Here is a 24,685-nt window from a genome sequence, read left to right as displayed (position 1 = left end):
ATATGTACTATGTAGGTACTTACGTAAATCGATGATAGGGGTTTAGGGTGCACTGTAAGTCATCTATATATAGCTACATAATATACTTAGGTAGGTACCTGGTATATTGTATAAATATAAATACAAAAAATAATATTATACTTGTTGCATATTAATTAAAATCTTGTATTCAACTATAAAGTACAACATATATTATTTTAATCGTTATTAGTTATTACAAATGTAAAGTAGGTATAGGGAACTAGTAAACGGGGGAAAAAAATATCGAAAAAATGTGTGTACGTACGCATATATTGTGGTGAGTGAGACAGACCGCGTATAGCCTAAATAATTATGCCGACTCAGATGGTCGGTCGCACGCACGCACGCACCACGGTGGGTCGTCGTCGTGGACGCGGTCGTCCGCCGGGGCGTCGACGCCGCCGCTGCCAATGTCCAGTCTGGTGGGCGGTGACGTCAGCGCGGGGTCTCGCCCAATGAGTGCGTGCCCGGCGCAGGCAGTGTGTGTAGGCACAGTCGCTCGGCGAGAACGTGCACCCGCTCACTCACCCTGGTGAAGTCTTCGCGGTAACGAGTCCACCCGCCGAGGTTAATCGCCGCCGTCGCCGCCACCACCACCACTATATCCACAACGAGCTACGATCAGTGACGACTTCTCCTCCTCCACACCACGCCACCGCCGTAGGTTTCAGTCAGATATTTCCGTTTCTCGACGAAAGTGTGACCGCCAGTTAATCCCGTTGCGTATTCGTGGTATATCCTGCGTCCGTTTGGTTACCAGTGGTGTATATTTTTAACGACTTTCGAACGCCGCAAATTCGACCCGCCCTTCACGACGAAATGGATCTTCTGATAATAACAGCTTTAGCATCTGCGGTCACGGACCCTACGCGTTGCAAACAATGATCATTATCTATTACCTGTACCTTCAATAGCTGGTATACTTAGGTAATATTATACCTACTTATACATCGTATATACTTAGGTATATATTTAAATATATAATACGTCCAAGCCGGATCACACTGAGCAGTTGGCCGGATTTTGTACGTTCTTTATACATAATTTCTTTATAAATATATATCTTATTATATTATTATATTATAATATCAGTTTACCCCCCCCCCCCCCATCCCGGTAATCGCGCAGCTTTCGGGCTCAATTCGAGAGATTTGAACACCTCAGGAGTATTTTATATGAGCTACTTTTCGGGCTCCGGCGATTTGGCCGGTACAACTGCAGAGAACTACAACTTTGACACACACTCCAAAGACCGAGTAAGTACCTATACTAATTAAAGTCATAACGCTCAGTAGATCATATTTTACAAACATATAACATTGGTACGACACTTAACTAGTTAAGTAGTTAACTATATAAACTCTAAATGTAACGAAGTGTTATTGGATATTAACTAAAATATTAGTAGATGGGTACGGCTATATAATATGTATGTTTATAATCTTCGAATGGTTGCGTTCTAGATACCTATAGGCTATAGTTGTAAATGAGATTCGTGTACCTATGTCTATGTAAATATTAGTTTGTAAAATATATTTTTATTTGTTGATAATAGTAGGTACAGTGATTAATACTGAATGTCTTTGTTCAATAGTTATACTTTTCTTAGAAAATTCTTGAAATTCTTGTTCAGTTATTAAAAATCAAAAAATATCTTGTATGGAAAAATATTAGTTTTCAAGATGTATGTATAGTATATACTTCTTAGTATATACTGTACAAGATATTTTTTTGATTAACTTACCTATACTTACCTATATTTTGGTACCTACCTATATAAATGTTTTATTCTATGGTTTTTTTTTTAGTTTTCATTGTTTTTATTTGTTACATTTATGAAGCAGGTTGTAGCATAATAGACAGTAGGTCGGTATATTTTTTAGTTAAAAATAGTTGTACCTGTATGTATGACAGTTGTAAGTGCGAGAATACAATTTGACGTTTGTTACAACGCAAAATGATATTCATATTAGGTTGTAGAATGCGAAAAATGTAATTTTAAATAAAATATTGTACGCTATACCTAATAATAACAATAAATAGATAATTTTTCTACTGATAATAAATTAAAATGTTGATATTAATAATCAAACACAATCATTATAAATACGAGGTGCCTACCTAGTACCTACCGTCAATATTCATTAGCTCATATTATAATAATAATATTGTATAGATTAAACAATGTAAATAACTTAAAAGATGGTTATAGTACATATATGTATTTTTTTCTTTATTTTTAATGTTTATACAATTATACCTAATGTATTTATATTATTATATATTATATGTATCTTACCCGTATATCATCCAATATCCTTAATATGTCCTCACATTATATTATATTTCTGGTAAAATCAAAAGATGGTTTTAGTGGCGTTACTAATAATTTAACTTCATTAAAATGTATTTCAAACTGTAAAACCTTGATGCGTAATTAGAAAAGGAAAATCAAAATAAACTAACCGCCATAATATTATCAACGTTTACATATTATTTCCTATTTTCTTATCGATAATCTCATGTTTTTTGCATTCGATATCTTAAAAATAGAGTGAAAGAACCGATAACGTAGTGTATTTTAGTAACAATTAAATTGATGGGTTGTTATTGAAATTATTCCAAAATAAAACGTATATAGAGTTCAAATGGACCTAATTTTAGAAATGGTTTTCGTTCAGTTTTCTATGAAAAAATTTAGCTGCGTGCGAGTATGACTTGTTAGACACACAATACAATTCATATTACAGCAGTGACATCATCACATTGTGTCTATTACGAAACGTCCTATCCAAATATGTTAGCCAGGAGTATACATTTTTTTTTCAATTTGTTCAAAGCGTACGGTCGACATTATTTTCTGAAAATTCGTGCTATAGCGCACGTGACATAGATATCATGATATATCATTAAAACCATAATGCACTCACTGTACAAAGTTTTTTATGGTTGATCTATTATTATAAACATTATAAACAACGAACTAAAAGATTACCTCATTAAAAATGCATAATTTATCATTGAAAAATTGTATTTTATTTTGTGTGTATAAATATAATAATCATATTATATGTATATTTTAATATTTATGATCACATTTTTAATAGATTTAATTTAGCACGACATATATAGACATAATCATTAAGGCTCAGCGATTCTCAACCTTTTTATATCCACTTACCACCTACACAGTTTAAAAATATTCATGTTCGTGCAAAAAATTCACAAAAAATGTATTATAGTGTAGTAGTGTACAAATACTACTAAATTGTTATAGGTACTAGAGGTCCATACAATAGAACTATAATAGAAATAAGAATATAATACAGTTAGAAAATTAAAACTAAAGTTAAATAAGAAAGTTACTTTTAAGTAACTTTCTAACTTGACTAGTTAGTTTGATTTCATAATAACTTAGTAATTTAACTCATTAAAAACAATATATTGTTACTAGTTTTTTTTGTAGTTTTTTTTTATTCCAAAAATCCAAATGTTTTTTAAAACTGCTGAGTACTGAATATTAGTATGTATAGTCGTGATCATAATTTATTAATATTGAATATTCAGCATTTTCAATTTTATGATAAAAACATTTTTCTTGTCATATTATTTCTTATCAATTATTTATATTAGTGATATTTCTTGCAATGCACGTTAACCACGACTATAATATTATTATAACGGCCAACAGATATACATTTACGAATAAAGTATTTTACTGTTTGTATATTTCTTACTTTGCTGTAGGCATTCTATGACCTATGTTCTAATATTCCAATTCGTTTCCAAGAAATTAAGGTTGTTAGTTATTACTTATTACCTACCTGCTTGAAACATTTGATCAAATTATCAGTAGTTGTTTAATACTATACTATTTATTATTATATTTATTTAAACGTATAACTTTATATAATTATAATATTTGTCCCAAGCTAAGTTAAACATTTGGACAATTTCAGAAACTAACTAATATTCGAAATTAGTTCATTTTTGTATTAAAGGAACTTAACTTTAACTTGATGAAAAAAATGGCTTAAGGTTCTTTCGCTGCTGTGGAGGCTGTAAAATGAGTCAAACGGACAAAATTAACCACCACCACGGCGGCACCGCGAAGACAAAATAATTATACCGCCACCTCTGCCGTGTTTAAGGGGGGGGGCTTTACCTGGCAAGCTTTTATCATGAATTTACCTAGTAACTTAACAAATTTGAAATATTACATAGTTTTTAAATTATTTTTTATACAATTTTGCTCAATTCTGTAACTATTATTTAGGTTTCATAAGACTATTACGTAAATGTTGATAATCACTTTAAATTTAAAATAAAATGATGATCAACTCTTCATGGTGTTATGAAACTCAAATAAAGTTTACATAATTAGAGCATTATACTTGAAAAAACTTTAAAAAAACTATGTAACTTTTTAACTTTGTTGTGTTATTAGGTAAATAAATATATAACTCATCAATAAATCTGGGAAAATTAGTCATTTTCTTCAACTATTTAAAGTTAAGTTACTTTAATATTATTGAGCACTATATTATTAAAGTATGAGAATGTACAAAGTAAAATTTGAATGTGCATACATTTACATGTATATTATATTATGTTTTTATTTACATCTCATACCAATTCATGTGTATAATGGATAATATTTAATGTTTATTAATAAATCAAAAAATCACACAGTATAGTACTTACATACACAGTAACCGGATCTAAGAAAATGATAATATTGGAGCTAAGGTTTTGTCATGTTGTTTATAAAATATATATACAAATATTATTACTAACAGCAAATTTCAAACACTATTTCTACCTATTGTGTAACATTGTGAGAACAACCTTCACTAATTCTGTCCATCTATTTATCTATTTAAGTAGCTACTACATTTTTGAAATTATTTTCTTATAATAGATTAAAATATGAATGTACTCTCAAGTAAAAATATTCTTCTATAAAAGCATTGTAATCAACTATACAATAGTAGGTATAGATACTAATAATAAAATATTTTAAAAAAAAATCTTATAGTATATACATTTTAACGAAAAGTTTAGCTATTAATAATATACAATTGTAAAGTACATTTTGTATTTTTCTAATTTAATTAAAATTTACAATTGTATAATTTAAAATATAATCTAGAGTAAAATATATTATACTATTATGTGTTACACGATTTAATATAATGAAGAAATGAAGAATGTATTCTATATGTAAGATTCTGAGTGGAACAATGAATGTATTGGTTATACCTTATACAATGTCCTTTTTGTGTCTGATGACTAATTCATTTTTGGAATAGAAAAATGATTCAATTTTGACGGAGGTTTCTTAAGGTAAAACATTTTAACTAGGTGTATAATATGTACTTTGTTGTTCAAAAGTAAACAATTCTGAGTTTATTTCCTAATTCGGAAATAATTTTAAAAATATTTTTAATATTTTAAGTTTGAAAGTTTAAAAACGTAATGCAAGATTTTTCATAAATTGTTTTAACAGCAGATACAAAATACCAAAAACATTTTGTTGCAATTTTTTTTTATTGTTTTGTTCAAAGTTAAAGTTTTGACACAAAATTCGTCAAAACCACGAACATTTTCAAATTATTTTGTAGTTAATAATTCATTCAATTTTAAATATTAATACCACAGATATAAATTTCACAGGTTTTAATTTGTATAATGGGCTGGGGACTTAAAACTGTTAATAATCATAAATAATCATAAATAATTATTTGACATACACAATGAAATGTTTAGATTATGTTTATAATAATATTTAGACTAATTTTAAGCTATTTATACTACGAACCTATTCACACCATTCTATATACGGTAGGTACATCGGTGTATTGACTTATTAGTTATTACTTATAATTAGTAAATAGCTATAAATCTATAATAGTAATTACTAATTAGTAATACAGAATTGTTAGGTTATGAAACAAATTTTGGTATAAACTAGCTATTTTTTTGACCAACCAATAAAAATATGCAAATGCATACAAGTGTTGGTTCTGGTAATTACTATAATTAGTATAGATATTATGTTATAATACAACTTGTATTTATTTTAAGCAAAAGAAGGCTAATAAGTAATAACCATTGATTTTGAAGGACCTATTAATAGAAAAATTAATCACTCAAAGTAATATATATTTATTATAAATGTATCAAATATTCTTAGAGAAATAGCTGATACTGATTCACCTGTCTGCTTTGCTCACAATTGTTTTTATTCGTATATATCTACTTAATATTATTTATTTTTGACTTCAAATTTGAGAGGTCTAATATAATAACTCAATGATGAGATAAACTGAAAACATTATACAGCAGTCCCAACGAATTCGCAAATATTTACAATTTATTTTATGCTATTGAGGTATATACGGTACTACAGTAGTATACATATTATTGTGTTACATAGTTTAAAATGAGTGATAATACCTATACATTTTGTACGATGACTTCGTTATTAATATTTCGTATGCGCAGTATAATGTGCTTTTAAATTAAAGAATATAGGATTATTAAAATTTATATAAATAATTTTTTCATTAAACATTCAATTAATATTAAATAGTTTTTATAGATTTTTTAAAAATAATGTTTAAATTTTAAATCATACATATTTTATTTTATACATTAATTTGTGTAAGTACATGTTTTTTCATATTTTATTATTTTACTTCTGAAAATCGTTAAATAATCAAGTCGATTTAAAAACTGCAATGTTTATTGTTTATTGATATTAAAAAATTAAAAATCGATGTACTCATATGTAATGCTTTAAACTGCTAAAGACGTTAATCTTATCCCAACCTTTCGTACTTTCATAATATGTCAGGAGTTTAATTATAAGTAACTCTCTCAAAATATTTTGAAGTACTTATTGTTTTAGACAAAAGCATTTTAATATATTTTATAAACTATAATTGTACCTAATAAACAATTATTAAATAATAGTTTTATACCTTCATATAATATATTATTATGACTAAAATTATTATACGAAATATTTCTAAATAATTTAACCAACGATTAAATTACAAAATAAAACAAATTCATCATTTTATTAATAAACAAATAGGTATGTATATACATTTCCAAGGTACAGAAATAAAATAGTTTACTTATAAACATACGTATATATTAAGAAAATCATTTGATACATTTTAACACATCTCTTTTTATTTAAATAGCTGCCTTCGGCTTAACTTATATTATTTATTTCAAAGAAATATGATGCTTGTACAGTTATACTGCAGAGAGCACCGAGCTGTTCAACCAGGAAGCTATGAGTTTATTATTCTCTTACGTAGTTCTATAAACAATTTTGCCTGGCATGTGCAAATTAAAAAAAAAATGTAAACAATTGTTTGCTTAATCAAACCTCTACCCATTAAAAAGTAATATTGTTTTGATTATGATTATATTATATTTATCACCTAACCCTTGAATAACAATATGTGACTACGTGAGTCAGTAAATAAATTAAGTTAACTATTAATTACAAATAAATACTTAGTAACATAATAAGATCCGTAATTAGCTTATTATTCAGTTCAATTTAAATTTATTTGGTGTCCCTCTTCTCAAGTAACTACAGGTATATAGTCTCGAACACAGGTACGGATCCTGAGCAAATATCTGGGGAGGGGGCCATCAACTTTTTGTTAATATAAAATTACAATACTTGAAGCACTTTCCATTATAAACTAAGATAGTACTATCTTAGTTTATGTACCCCAGAATGATACCTGTAATAATATATTATGTTATCAGATATACATGTGATTTGAAATATAGTAATATCAGGATCTGTAGAATTATTAACAACATTTGGGAAATAATATGTCTGGGGGGGGGGGGTCTGGGCCACTAGACCCCCTGGATCCGTCCCTGGTCTCAATCTCAAGAGGAATAAAAATAAATTCAACTTACGTATTTTTTTCTTTTTGAGTTGTATACCTCCAAACAGAACATTTCAATTACCAAGAAAAATTCGAGTTATCGAGGTTTTAGTTATCTCTAATACTTCCTAGTTGTTTAATATATGAATTTTGTAAAATAAATCATACTTGTATTTATACGTTATTTTCAACAATTACAATAATTGTATTTAATTTAAGTTGGTACCTACTTAAATTTCTCGAATTTATAAAGTACATTTAACGTAATCTGTAAATTATAAAGTCATATTTTAAAGTTATTGTAATATAATTAAAAATCTATTTCAGAATAATATTAAAAACGAAACGACCTACCTTCAAGATGTTCAGGAGGATTGTTTTTACACCGAACAAAATACTTCAATGCGAGGTAAGATTCATTATAATATGTACATTGATATTTATTTTAAGTTTTTTTTATTGGTAGGTACACCTAATAATTGTTATAACAACTTAAGCCTGAAGGTTACCGGTAAGGATTTTTAAAAGTGCTAAGTATAAATTATTTAATGTATCAGAAGTACGTAGCTATTTTTGAGAAAGCAAAAGTCAAATGTTTAGCCTTTACTTGTAGGTACAATTAAAAATTAAACCAATTTAGTTAAACCCATAACATGAAAATCATAAAATATGGTTTCTACCTAATCGGAATCTCAAAATTTAGCCGAGTTTAAATGGGCGCAGAACGTTATTGGGTACATTAACCCAAAAGCCAATACGTTTGGGCACATCGAATAAAAGCTATTTTATGATTTTACCTGAGAAATCAGAGAACGTTTGGGTACACAATGTACACATATATTATACGACACGTTTGGGTATAGGTACACCATAATATATATACGCGTTATCTACAATAGTGGTAGTATTTTCGGTTTTATACAAGCAAATTGTTTAGTATAATATAATAATACCTTGATGGAAATTCAAAAAAAACTTTTTTAAAGATATCCACTATTAAGAGTAATGTAAAAAATATTTTTAATAAGAGAAGATCCAAATAATGTTGAATATATTTTTGTGGGAAAAAAATTAAACCAGATAAATAAATTAAAAACAATTTCAATAGATTTAATATCTTTGTAATGAATTATGAATGACCTAATGATTTTCTATAATGATATAACAATATGTAATAATAAAAATATTTTTAAGTATAAAAATAAATTATTGGTTGATTCCTCGTGTTGTCTCCCGGGTAACGTTAAGTTAACGACACTCAAAAGTAAAATTTAAAAAAATGTGTACCTACCTATAAACGTGTGTTTTCAATCGTTCTCCTAAATCCCAGGTAAAAATATTGTTTTGTGCGTAAACGTGTACGACCATTTAAATTAGGTGATAGGATGTTCGGAGTCTGAATATTTCTCATAGATTTATGCATTTAATGTATACGAGTATTATATTATACTTTTCTATACTGTACTGTATTATGTATGGACTGCAGTTTACATTTATACTAGAAAATATTTAAACAGCATTTGGTTGAAGTGTTATTCTATTTACCAACACATTAATTGGTAAATATGTAACTTTAACTACGAATTTATATAATTTATATATATTATTATTAGGCATCTTTATAAGTTGTAACAGATAACTATTGAGTTAATTCGAATTTTCAGCAATAGTAGTATGTAGTATAAGTATCACTATATTAGAAATATATTGAACTATATTTAAGTACTTTAAAGTCTAAATCCTAATTCCTAATGTAATTAAATGTATTGAGTAGTTTTGAGGAATTTTAAGTAGGCACATAGTTACAAGTAAATCGAACATTGGTATATCTATCTATTAATAATTTTTCTAAAATAAGTGATATAAAATCATGTGTGTAAATTTTGCCTGACTAGGTTTCTTTTCTAGTTTTTTTTCTGTTAGCTTGAGTGACCCGTGTGAGTAGGTGTGGTTTTTTATGCATTTTTATTTTTTATATATAGTGTTTTAAAATAATGGGTCACAGACTTATAGAAGAGAGGTGGCCCAGAAAAGGTAGTTTCGTCACGTTTCAATCATAACCCGGAGGGGGTGGAGGTATCGGCAGTTGGATCAAGAGGTGTTGGGAGAGGGGCGTACTTAACGAGGACCATTTTAATGATCTGTTAAACGCCACGGCTAGTTTCTCGAATTGAGTAGACACGTCGCCAACCAGCAGACATGGAATTAATACTTTATATTTTAAATTTCTTTATAGGCGCTTTAATGTTTATTACTGATGTTTGTAATAAACGAATAACGTTTAAAAAATACATGGACAACATTTGGTTATAAAATTGTATTATTCGATTATTTTCATAAATTTATATAAATATTATTTTTTGGAATTCTTATTATTTGTATAAGAATAATTTGTTGTAAGTATTATTTATATAGTTTGATCTATATAAATATTATATCTTTTAAAATTAATTTACTATTTTACCACTCATTTGTAGGTCTTAAATTTGTAAACATGTTTTATTTCGTGAAATTGAGCATGGTTCAATCAAAACATATTCGATTAGGTATAGTAATTATTTTGTTAATAAAATAAACGATAACTAGGAAAGTTGTGTGATTTAACAACTTTCCTAACTAATAGTTCTAATTTCGTCATATTTTAAAAATATTGAACCTATATTTACGTGTATTGTGTATGTACCTATATGGTATATATTAAAATATAATATTTAGTTTAAAAAAAGTATATGTTGGTACATGGAGTTTTTACGACATAAAATCGAAAAAAATCCCTTTTAAAACCTGTTGCGTTTAATGTTAGTTTTAGCGTATGCTGCAGTTTGTAGTCTTGAGGTTATAATGGTTACAATATATATGTATATAAGTAAACAATTTAGCCATTTTGTAATAAATAATATTTAACAGGATCTAAAATCGTTTTTAAAACACGTTTTTATGAGAACCTTTTTTTTGTTTTATATATAAATATATATACGCCTATAATACGTAAATAATTTATATAGGTATATACCTTTCGTAAATCGTTGTTAACGGGCATACATAATAATGCAGGTTCATGAAATAACAATTGATATTTTAACCTAAACAGTAAACACCGTGCGATATAACTTTATTCACAGTTCATAATAATAATTATTTTTTTGAAAATCTACATCTTAAAGAATATTTACGTCTTATGTAGAATCTATACTGTAGAATGTAGATACAATTCTATAAATTAAATTTAATATTAGGTAGGTATATTATATTATTTAAATTTAGTATTTACTTCAAGAATTATTATATTATTTGTAACTGCAGATAGAATCCTCAATTTGATATGTCAGTACATTTACGTAAGTACTAAGTGCCCTTTCGTTGAAATCGGATGGGAACTGTTTAACACAATACTGGAGTACCCAGATAAACCGTTGTTGCTAATAAATAACAGATATTTATATGATGTAAAAATTAAATTGGATTTGATTTGTGTGTGCTCAGGAGATGATACTACAGATATAAATGCTAACAACACTAGTGAAGATAAACGACCCAACTATTTTCAAGACTCTCATCATATTTCTATGCACGAACCATCTACTACAGAGCTAGTGCCATTGACCATTTATCCTACTGAAACAGACTTACAGTATATACGATTAACTATTATATTCTTAAAATTATTAATAAATTACAAATAATGTGTGATTTAATTTATAATATACATATATACTTTTAGAAATAATGGTATTGTGCATACGGGTGACGTTAGTAGCAATACTGTTACATCGTTGGGATCTCCTGAGGAACGGTCACCAGCGTCTACTGATCAACAGCAGCCACAGCAGCAGACTGCTACGACTTTGCCCTCAAAGCCTCCGTATTCGTACGTAGCTCTAATCTCGATGGCCATTGAACATTCGCCGTATAAACGAGTTACGTTATCTGAAATTTATAAATACATCACGGCTAAGTTTCCATACTTCGAGAAAAACAAAAAAGGTTGGCAAAATTCGATAAGACACAATTTGTCGTTAAACGAGTGTTTTGTCAAAATACCTAGGGATGGAGGCGGTGATAGAAAAGGCAACTACTGGACTTTAGGTATGAAATGATATTATATTATATTAATAGTTTAATCAATGCATGAATTACTAACTAAAGATAGCATAAACAGATGATTTTTTTTTTGTAATATCATTTAGCCAAAATATCTGAAAATGTATTAATTATGTATTGTATACAATGGATTTTGGTGATAAAAAACAATTATATACGTAAAATCACTTAATGTTTAGGTCTTTATTAACGTAAAGCCGTCGAAAACAAAATATTTTTCTTATCGTTTTTTCGTATAATTTATTATCAAAGTAGAACCAATGTACCTAGTTCATTCCCACTGGATCACGATGACAAAATCATCCTGCCGTTAATATATCAAGTTTAAAACCTATGTTTAGTGATTTTAACCCAAAAAATAATTTTAATGCATGTATAATATCAGTACGTATTTAGGTAAGTAACCTCTAATAATTTATTAGATATAACTATAATACAAGTAGGTACAATGAAACTTTCTTATGATTTATCTTATATTCTTATATTTCTCGGATGCTCGGTACCAAACTACCAACTGATTTTTTCGTTATAAAGGAGTTTCCGTTATAGAGAAACTAAGGAAGAATAGTTTTACTGTTCCTTTATTATATGAAGTTTATATGCTAGTCTTGAATAAATTAAACATACTAAATATAATATTTATAACAATCGAAAATACCTTCTAAATGAAAATGTTTTAAAAACCAAATTCAAAAATAAAAATGATACCTATTGAGAGATGAGTGTCTTCCTACTTTAAAAACCCATTATATATAATTATGTAGGTACCTACCCATGATATACATATTATCCATACCGCAGCTCGGATATTTATATATTTTTAATTGTATAGATGTAAGAGGTTGTATTCATTTAAATTTAATTGTGCATAATAATAATATAATAATATATTTTTAGCTATTCGGTACATGCTTAATGATTAGATTAAATATAACAGAATACCTTCCTACTAATAATTAAAAAAAAGTTGTTATTCGCTGATCTGCTATATTTTACTTATAAAAGTTAAATTAATACTAAATAATTAGACATGCAAAGGTATGCAATCATCAAGTTATTTATTTGTTTGTTTCTCATCTATATGTATAATATTGTACACCTATACCTATATATATGCTATTCATCTGAACATTAAAGTTTTTTAGAATACTTATACTTAACATCCCTAATGACCCTAATATTATTTCATTATAGGTAGGTTAATACTTAATACCGTATTAATATCAATGTGTAAATAGTAAAATTCTACTTGTACATTATTTTTTTTTTACTTTATTTATTATATCTATTATATAGTACAATATTTAATATTATATAGATGTAATGTTTATTTTATTTTGAAACTTCAATTTTGAATCTTTTTAATAATGATTACGATTTGCGAGTATCTTTATGTACGTACACGGTGTTCACCGAAACAAATTATAATAAACCAATAAACAAATAGCCATTATACAATTAATAACTATAGATATATCTAATATTTAATATACAATTATTATAAAATATTCAGCATTTATAATTTCGACCAAACTTATAATGTCCAAACTAATTTTGATCAAGAGCGATAAAGATTATAAAATTGCATGATTTTGTTTTGTTTGTTATTACATTGAAACGACAGCTGATGGTCGTAACAATGTGTAAAAACTGCTGTTAAAGCAATATTGAACATATGATAAAGATTTGTACGCGTGCGTTGTGCTTAGCTCACCAAAACATGAAATTCATTACGTTTCAAAAACATCATTATGTTTTATTTATTATTAGGCCTAGTATTTAAATCCAGGAAAAAATTTGAACTGCCCGCTTCATAAGCACTTTTGTTATAGCGTATGCCATAGTTGGATTATTTATTAATTATTCTTATAGAAATAAAATAATATTAATATTTAATTAGGTATACATGCTTTGGTGGTAGTGTTTAAGTTTTACTATCCATTAGAAATTTGAATACCACCTATAGCCTATAATAGCACCTCTTGTCTATAACTTAATTAGTAATTACATACTTAAATATAGGATTGTATTGCATTGTACATTAGATAACTGAAAATCACGATCGTTACTAAAAGTATCATAATAGGGTAGGTATTTAAGACGCATAAATTGTGCAAAATTAATGTTTTGGTAAGATACCATTATGTATTTTTGTCATAGAACAAGTACCTTATGAGTTACGACAGTAATCAAAAAACACATTTTCAATATTGTATTTTTTTTTTTAGACCTATATTTTCAATTGATAAACAACTTTTTTTTATTATTTAAAGAGTTTAATAATACTATAAAATAATTATTATCTATGGATACTATTCAACTTAATAATTACATTATTTTTAGTATGTACAGAGTATAGGTATATATATTGAATGTATTCTTAAAAATGGAAGTTATGTTTTAAACATTATACAAAATATATAAGCTATGCTAAATTTGATTTCAATTATTGGATCATATTACATTAATTATGTATACGGCATGCAAATACTATTTAAAGAATGTATATCATTTTTCACCTTAAAAACTAATTGACGTGCTCTATAAATAATAAATATAAACAATTATGTTCATATTGTACATTCATTTTGTATGTAGGGGTGCGTAATGCGTGGGGCGTGATTCATTTGGGCGAATAACCCAAAATTTACTTGAGTAAAGCATATATCATTTGGGCGAGAAATTAACCAATCGTTTAGGCGAATTTATGAATTATTGAATATTAGGGAAGTAACATACCTACGTATACATTACTTTACGTATATTAACTTCGTTAATCAAGAAAAAAATATAATAATAATAATAATGCTTTCCGACATGCATCGGATACATGTAAATTTCGCCCAAATTAAATGTATAAATTCGCCCAAACATATATTATGTTGGGTCATTCGCCCAAATGAAAGCCGCCAATGCGTGTCCCGAGTAGATACGTACCAAAATTCTCCGTCTTGGGCAGTGCCGGATTTAACCGTTGTGCCGCTTTAAGCACTAAATAATTTGCTGCCTTTTAATATAAATATTTTTCTAATCTAAAAAATGTTATTAAAGCAATACAGTTATAGTTTTTCCTTTATGGCTTAAAATTTTAATGATGAAAACTTAAAATATACATCTCTACGATTATGAAATTGGAAAACATAAAATATAAATATTACCACAATCCCGTTGGTTTAAAAACATTTTATAATTAGTTCTATAGTTACATATAGTAAAAATGTAATATTAAAAATTATTTGCCGCCCTTGAGAAATTGCTGACCTAAGCACTAGCTTATAGTGTTTACTGCGAAATAACTGCGGCACTGGTTTTGGGTGCTAAAGGGCCATGAAATGTTTGAAAATGTGTTGGTGGAACTGTGAACGATTACTGTATCTTCGTCAACATTTGTTAACACTAGTTAGAAATGCATTATGATAACTATATACTATAGTGGGTTATTTTAGTTATTAGTCTATCATATTATATTATATTATTCAATATTTATCATAACCAATAGGTATTTGTTTTGGCTAATTAAAAAAAAAATTAACGATCAGACGAGATAAATATTAATTTAGTGGTTTGCAGTCGGGGTTACTATAAAATGTCTACTAGTCACCTACCTAAAACTCATAAATCTAACATTGTTGTGATGATAAGAAATACAATTAATTAAAATTTGGCAATCGGTGTCTGGTGTGACTGTGCTATTAGTTATAACTATATGAGTTTAGACTCCCAATTATTGATGAAATCACTGTAAAAATGTAAATATTTTATGTGGTTATTAAAGTTTTAATTTTAATTCACCTATTAACAATATTTACAGTTGAAAAACTATTTTTAGATTTTTTTTATATATGAAGTATAATTGAATAATGTCATAAATACTGAATATTCGGGTACTCGCGTAACCTTATAAATAAGCTGCTAGTTTTGACTGTATTTATTGAACTTAATATCCCAAAAGCTGGTAATATTAATAACTATAAAAAATAAATATTATTTTAAAAACCCCGATTTAGACCCCTTATACTTTATGCATGAGGAGCATTGGTATATTGGAATCCTCCAAATCTGACAAAAACAAACTAATGATATTCGAGTAAGAAATGTTTCTATATTTGGCCCAAAGAGGAATAAAGAAAGTGACTCCAAGATTCGATAAAATAGATAACTGAATAATTAATCAACGAGCCCAACATAGTACACATACTCAAGAGTCAGTGGATAAGATAGGCCGGCAGCATACGGAAAGCAAAGAACCAAATTATACGGACAGTCACCTTGTAGAAACCAGAAAAAACACGACCAAGAGTAGGGGGAATGGAGTAAACAACGATGGGAGTTTTTTAAATCTTCTTTCTAAATGCCTTAAAACTTTTGGAGTGTTAAATGGAGAAGAGGTGGCACTACATATTACAAAAATCATGGAAACTGTACATTGAAGAATTGGCAATGAACCTAAATGGTCCAGAATAGTGGTCGGGCCACGTAGTGTGGCTTTCATTGTAATTTTATGTGGTCCATCGTCCAAGAGTAAAATTTACAATTTGTATACAAATCACGAACTTATAGATAGTATGGACTGGAAATTGCGGATAAAAACGTTTGCTTGTAGATACCTTGTTAATTTAATAAACCCTACAATTATGACTTATGAACTTTGATAAACTATATACTATATAGGTATGACTATACATTTTTGTTTAAAATAAAATAGAGTATATTCAAATTGTGGCTCGTGAAAAAATATATAATATTAATTTTAGTATAATTATTATTTAGCTTATTTCTACCATGTACAAATGTACTTCAAATTAAGTTTCCAACCCACTCCTGACTCTTATTGAATTCGTCGCCATTCTCCGCTCTCTAAAATACCTAATAAAATACATTTTTTCGTGGTAATTGCCTCGACATTTATAGACTGCAGTATTTCTCCAACGCCTAGTGAATCATTTTTTTCTTAGTTTTCTTTACGGATATTCTTCGCTAAATATATAAATATTACATCCATTTACCTGTGATGATGTGATACCTATATCTGTATAATGCATGTCGTATATGTAAAGTTCTCCAAGAAAAATTCGGACTCATATACGTATAAAAAAAATTATTTGAAAATATTGTATGTTTGAGTCCGAATTTTCGTATGCTGATTTTTATTGCAGCTTAAAATAATCTAGAATCATTTGATGTTGGTTCAGACGCGCTTTTCTTAATATACCTACATTCCTAAAGTGGTTGTTTTAACTTGTCTATGGTTATTATTTATACGTAAAACTATTATGTACATTTATCGAAATGGATATTGGGTATAATATTTATAATAAACATATAATCAGTAGATACACTACAGAACATTTGGAAAAGAGGCAAATATAAATATCCATGTTAAGATTTGTATTCTCATTCTAAAACAAAACAAAATTATAATAATATAAATAATTACATCATGAATGACAAATTTTTTTGATGTAAGATTCATTAGTTTTAAAAGTAATAACTTTTTAGAAAAATATTTAGATTTTCACAAGTAGGTAGGTACCTATTTAAAATGTCTCATAAAAAATTTAAAAAAAGCTTATGTTTTTTGAATTCAAAATGTTTTTTACGGCTGGATCAACTTGACTTGACAAAAAATATTTTCTTTTATTAAAAAATTTAAATAAAAAATGTTATATTATATGTGTTGCACGCTAGACATTAAATAATATAGAAAACAAATTTAAAAATATTGATTACGACAAAAAATATTTCATTTGTCAAGACCACCTGGCTGTACAGTGTATATAATAATATACTGTACAAGTACAACTAGCTTTATATCTAAATAATAGAATGTATCTTGATTGATTGACTGACTTTCTGAATGATTAGCCTAAACAATGATGTTTATAAGAGGCTTTAAATATTCACGTCAGTGGAAATTGTTTGTTTGTATATTAATATGTTGCCATTGGTTAAAAATTATAATAGTTATAGTAGAAATTAGTATTTTTAAAATATAATTGGTTGCCATAAGATAAAAATTGTTATTATGATTATGATTGGATATAATTTTAACCTGTGTTTGATATTTGGTTACTACATTTTTACCCGCATGATAATCTCAGATACAATTCTTTCTTAAAAAAATTATTTTAGGGTAATTGATTATTTAATTTAAAAATGTATAAATTCAACTAATTAAGTGAAAATTTTGATAAACAATAAAAAAAATACAATTTATTATTATTCATAAAATAAATAATAATTCGTGTTGGAAGCGATTGGTTCGTGAATAATTAAGACAATTTCCTTTAAAAGTATGCCGCATGCTGCAGTGTCATAATCAATAAGTTTAAAAATAAATTATAAATTTTATTATATTATTGTACATTTTATTGTTCCCTAATTTTAAAGTCATGCCTTAAGGTTTAGCTTCCAAAGACAAAAACAATAAATACGTAATAAAACAAAATGGCTGAGGGCCTGAGGCAGTGAGACTTATGATGGAATCAAAAAATAATCGAAAGATTTTGACGATTCGGGGAAGGTGTAGGATTTGTAGATAATAGATTAAACCAGCAATTTTATTTTGGCATAACAGCTACTCAAATTCTCACCGCATATTAGTTTATTTCTGCTAGCTGTAGAGAAAAAAAGTAGCTTATTACTATCCTCCAATTCAAAAATAAATCTTTTATTCCATTCCATTTTTTTTTTAAAGTTTTGAACACCTTTAAGTACACCGAATATTAAAGAACGAATTCGACAAAGCTTGAATCATAAAAGGGAAGTTTTTTTCTGTAATATATAAGAAAAATATGTACACATATGTAATTAAAACGACCAAAATATGTAATAACAATTTTAAATATGTAGTACAATTAAAAAAAAAATTGTATTGTAGGAAAGTAAAACAGTGATAAACCGGCCATATATAATAGTGTTTTAAATTTTTTAAATTAAAACTCTGACGATTTAGTCTTATAACACTGACTTATATCTAGGGTTTTAAAATGTCATGAAATTTGTTTTCTAAAATTACTCATTTACAGTACTTTTACAAGTACTAGTGTCTAGTATTAAAGTATATTTTACCATAGTAAGCTACCAGCCTACCAATGATTGACCAACTATTTCACTATTTAATATTATAGGGGATTTTAAATTTACGAAATACATAAGATAAAAGCCTAAATCTTACAAATGAAGGATATTGACGTATACTCGGTGTCTCCGGTGTACCACTCCGATAGTAAACCATAAAACAACAAAATTATAATAATATAATACATTATTGGAACTTATATAAGTGTAGTTTGATGACGATGTTCAACTAAAGACGTCGTGGTAACAGATATGCAAAGAAAAAATTGTTTGTCATATTAAATACCTGACTTTGAATTACACGAATTTAGAAAATAGAAACATTATAATTTATAAATAATTATTGGGGTACTAACAATATTATGTTGTAAAATTAGTGTATAGTAACGTAGACATTAATATTGTAAATTGAAATCGAATTATCGATCAATCTAAGGTTGGGCCATAGCTGACCTTATGCTAAAGTGCGATAAGGCAGAATAACCTCCAATAGCCTTATAAAGGATGAAGATAATAATGTTGTATTATACTGAGCGACTTACCTTTAACGCAATCGATTTCTCGTGTTTTTAATCTTTAAGAATAGAAAATTAGAAACTCGCACGTTAAATACATTTTAGCACTCTGGATGTACACTGCAATACCCAATATAAAAGATAATCAAAATTTTATTAGTGTAGGTACCTGAAAATGTGATCAAACTTTTCAAAAAAGAGTAACTGTTGTATATAAATTAATGTGTAAGCGTGTAAGTGATTATTGTCAAATTTGTTGGTGGGTTCAGGGTTTTTCGGATTCCTGGTGATATAAGATGTTGAGATTACTTTATACCATTTAATAACCAATAAAGACATAACATGATTACGCACTCTTTTGCTTCTTTAAGTTTTATCAGAAAAAATCTCAACACAAATGCTCACTTATTGAACAATATTTCTCAACAATTCTTACTGCCCTTTTGGCTTTTGTAATTGTGTTATGTTACTTACGTGTGAAAAATGCGAAAGTGCGCACATGTGCTGCTCCGAATCATATTTGTTCCGTTGCTAGATGAATTCTTTTTTTGTTATTCGTGTTTTTTAACCTAACCTGGATAACCATCACATATGTTTACTGTAAATAATATATTCTTACAGTTTATATGTATTCAAATAAAAATATAAAATAGATAAAAAGTTATCATATTATTATTTATTACATAGTACCTATATACATAGTGGTTATTTTAATAGTAAATAGTAAATATTCTCTTATTCGGTCAAGTTTTGTGTTTTTACATAAATTTGTGAAATAAGCATATTGTCTATATATTATATGATATTACATTTAAAATAACTAAATAAAAATCTAATGTTGACGAACGGATGATGATTCAATGTAAGCTAGTATATAATATATTATACTTAACTATTACTCTGTATAGATACTTGAAATTATATCATATTTAAAGGTTTAGAATAAAAATTTTCGTTTATTTTATTTACACACACAATAATATTTAAAAATCAACTGGTCCCTACTCCCTGTGTTATTTTTTTGTAAATGACAGTAACTTATCTAAAGAATGTTTATAGTTCCAACCGAGGACACGAAAAGAAACAAAACAAGCAATTCAATCCCTTTATCTATGCTTATTGTAACGCATTAAAACACCCACGGGCTGTCTAATTTTGAACAATTTATAATCAGCTGCATTATTTATTTAATCTTTTTTTTTATCCATCTGTATTTTATTAACAATTATTATTTAGATCCAAAATACGATAACATGTTTGAAAATGGAAACTATAGAAGACGTCGAAGAATGAAAAGACCATATAGAACAACACCTTATAGTAGACCTGGAACTTATTTTGGACCAGATTATAGTAGAGGTATTTTAGGATCACATCCTACAAATTTTGGTTCAAATCCAAATGTAACACCGAGATTTGATCACAGGTTTGATACTTTTATCAATCATTATTGTAGTTAGGTATGCATTGCATATTCAATAAAGTTGATTTTTTTATTTCAGTAATAGTTGGCCTATATCACCTTACTCGGCAGTTCCTCAAACGCACCAATTGCATTTTCCTCTATCATCTCAGGTAAGTTTTAGTTAATTTCTCTTCAATATTAATAAATATTCAATTAATATGATAACTAGTAAGTCGGTACAGTCTACGGGGTGATACAATTTGCGTAAGATAGGTAGGAACCTACCTACTAGGCTACCTAGTACCTACTCATTATTATTTCAGAAAATTAATGTTTTTGAAAATATTTATGTTACATAATTTTAAGTCGTTACAAAACCTTCTTTATAAAAAAATTTTAAATTAATTATTTTTACCGTTATCATTTTTAAATTGTTTACTATTTTGAATGACATGGTACATTTTCAATTTCATAGGTACCTATTCCTATGCAGAATATTTTTCGGAATACCTTTTTCGATCTATAAAAATCAAATTTCTGACAGGTAGTTTATTAGTTATAAATTATAATAATTATTAAAAGTTTTGATGAGCAGAGTATATGAGTATATGACTAACATTTTGTGGGGTACCTCAGTGCAATTCCACTCCACTTCAATTCCTGAAATACTCATAAAATCTAGTCAACAATTTTATTTTGATACTTAAAGTATTCCAAAAATGTTCCACTTTAGATTAAGTATTAAAAATAATTAAAAAATGATAAGGATAAATAATATTGCAAATATTTTATGATAAGTCAGTTAACAACTTACAATAAATTACTTAAGTAAAAAAAATTGTTTAGAAATACTGAGTGTCTTACATTTGTATCACCCGGTAAATGGTACTCCTTCACCTATCTCTGGAGCTGAAGACCATATTATTCATTCAAATTCCAACTATATAATTCAAATTATTATTTATTAATTATTAATCTTAATCTTAAATTTAGTTGCAACCAGTGCAATCTGTTCAGATCTCATCAATGAATCATTCAAATTACAATCATTTACCAACAACTATGGGTAAGAAAAATCAAAATCTAATTATGTCTGATTGAAAACAAAATATTTTCATTTTACTTTATTTGTTATATTATGTTTTTTTAGCAAGCCCAAGTATGACTTTTGGTGGGACATATCCACAATGTCAACGGCGTCAACAACAAGAGGTATTACCAGATACTACTCTTCAGTATTCTTATTGGGCCACATCAACATCTTCTCCAGATCATATGATTTCAGGTAGACAATTTTCAAATCATTAATATTTGAATGTACCAATCATTTTTTAATTAAATATCTTCTGTTGATTTAGTGAAAGATGAACATTTGAATTTATTGGAAAAAACACAAGATACATTGAACCTTGACCATTTTGAGGTACAACCCCCAAACGTAGATTTTGAAGTTACAGATTCACGACAAAAATGTTATTTATGAAAAACGATTTGTAAATCTTTATGCACTCATTTATATGGTTCTATGATATAATGTTTACATTTAATGCATTAATAATAAGTAGGTAACAAAGAAATGTAACTTAGAATGTATTAGTATTACATGGCATTTTTATCTGAATTCAAAGTTTATATAATTATTAATTTATGAAGTACTAATATTATAGTAAGCGTTACTAAGGGGATTCTAAGAGGCAGGCCAAGTTTAACATATTTATTATTTTAGTAGGTTCCTAAAAAAAAAAAATATTTAATTTAATTTAAAAATGATTTTGTTAATTTGTAAGTATTAATAAGTTTAGCACTTGTTTATACTTATAAGTATGTGTTAATTATATATTATTGTGTTTTTAGCTTAATGTCAAAGCAACAAAACACAGAATATTTATTTCTTAAATATTGTTACCAAATGGATTAAATTGTATGTATACCAAAACAATTGAATTAACATTATTAAAATATAATTTTATAAATATGTTTAGTATTAACAGTCAGTATTATATTGTTAAGGAAGAGAATATATTTTTACGTCAAATTTAAAAATGTCATACATAATAATAATTTAAGTATAATTAGAATTTACTTAACATTTTAAAAGTACAAACAAAAATTAAGAGCTTAAATTATGAACAAATACAAATAAGTCTGCCTCTGATATATGAATATTATTTTTATTAATTTTGTATTTTTGTATAATAAAATATTAGGATTTTATAGCCATTATTAATATTTTTAGTAGGTATCTTATTGTTAAATATATATACCTACATTAAGTGCCTTAACAGTTTGTGATTTAAATAATTAAAATAAAGATGATTTATTATAGTTATTATGTTAATCCAATCACAGTCTGTGATCCAATAATGATTACCACTGTGTAATAAATATCAATATAGATAATTAGGTACATATAAGTGTATTATCTATAGTAGGTGTACATACAATTTTAGACCCAAAACACCAAGTCCAATTTAACTAAGCACTTACTGTTTTAAATGTTAGGTAATTATTGTGTGAGTGCCTAAAATTTTGTTCACTACTACTTATACTAAAAACAGTAGAATTGACCCGAGGATTACTCGAGATCAAAATTAAGAACAAGCACACAGACAAATTTAGGTAAATGGATGATGTGGGGTCAGATCCACTCATATAGTTTCTTGAACTCTTTTGAAACATTTTATGAAATGCTTTTTGGTAAAAGTTAAAAACAAAATGTGATACAAACATAAAAAAAATGCTATCCTATATTCCTATTATTACACACATAATATATAGGTTTCAGCAATATTCAAATTTGGTATAATGGTATACCACTATAGTGCAACTACTACAACTACACTCTGTATAAATCATAGTAATAGACTAATAGCCAATAGGTATATTATACTTATACAGAATATAGTCTGATAATCTGGACAAAAGATCTAATCACCATTCACCAATCGCACTATCACTTTCGGCTTTAGACCTGCAGCTGTTGTATACACGATGTACACATCAACCCAAAGTCCAACACGTTAGGGTACAATATTAAACACAGGGTCTGTTCACTTAGAATAAAATATATTTGGAAAATGTATGTGATTGATCCAGGTGTCGATGGGAAAAATTATGGTAAAAAAAATGAATGCAAATATACAAAAGACAAAAATAAATGTTGTTGATTTATATAGATTAAATATAATATAATAAGTAGGATTATGATTTAATATTAAATATGATTTGCCCTAACGTTGTTTTGAATAATTCACTTTTGCCTTTAGATGTCTGAAAAATGTGGCCATCGTTCTCCCGAAATTCCCTGGTATATATATATCGTTATGTACCTACCCAATTAACCCAAACATGTTATTGCTAGAAATTAATTATTACTATATTTTGTACATAAGTTAGGGGTTTTCACACTCTCACAGTCATCACCTCCATCCCCACCACCAAGTATGCTAATGTCTATTTTTAATTTATTTTATGATCACGTCGGTACTACAAATAATAATTGTCTACCTGCAAATAAAAATATTAGTTTGTTTTTCCCAAATTAGTAAAATTCATAATTATCATATAAATATTCAATCTAAGAATAATTGTATGCCATTCTTAAGCTATCGTGAACTTTTGGAAACTACGTTATTTAT

General features: G+C 27.3%; 1 protein-coding gene across 2 annotated transcripts; it reads left to right on the top strand.

The window, feature by feature from the left end:
- Positions 1–885: 885 nt before the first annotated feature.
- LOC111027361 (forkhead box protein S1-like) lies at positions 886–22,991 on the top strand. Of its 2 annotated transcripts, XM_022305730.1 has the most exons (10): positions 886–1,046; positions 1,150–1,277; positions 8,274–8,355; positions 11,430–11,577; positions 11,668–12,032; positions 20,879–21,068; positions 21,145–21,217; positions 22,041–22,113; positions 22,198–22,332; positions 22,406–22,530. In XM_022305730.1, the coding sequence occupies exons 2-10, from the start codon at positions 1,197–1,199 to the stop codon at positions 22,528–22,530; spliced, it is 1,272 nt and encodes a 423-aa protein (XP_022161422.1). In that variant the 5' UTR covers positions 886–1,046; positions 1,150–1,196. The 2 variants fall into 2 exon arrangements, with proteins under 2 accessions (XP_022161422.1, XP_022161423.1); XM_022305731.1 differs by lacking the exon at positions 886–1,046 and having other exon boundaries at positions 1,197–1,277; positions 22,406–22,991.
- The last annotated feature ends 1,694 nt before the right edge of the window (positions 22,992–24,685 follow it).

The sequence above is a fragment of the Myzus persicae genome, unplaced genomic scaffold (assembly GCF_001856785.1).
Source record: "Myzus persicae strain clone G006 unplaced genomic scaffold, MPER_G0061.0, whole genome shotgun sequence".
In the NCBI taxonomy this organism is placed as follows: Eukaryota; Metazoa; Arthropoda; class Insecta; order Hemiptera; family Aphididae; genus Myzus; species Myzus persicae.
Note: the sequence above shows the minus strand (reverse complement) of the source record. Positions and strands in the feature narration are given on the sequence as shown.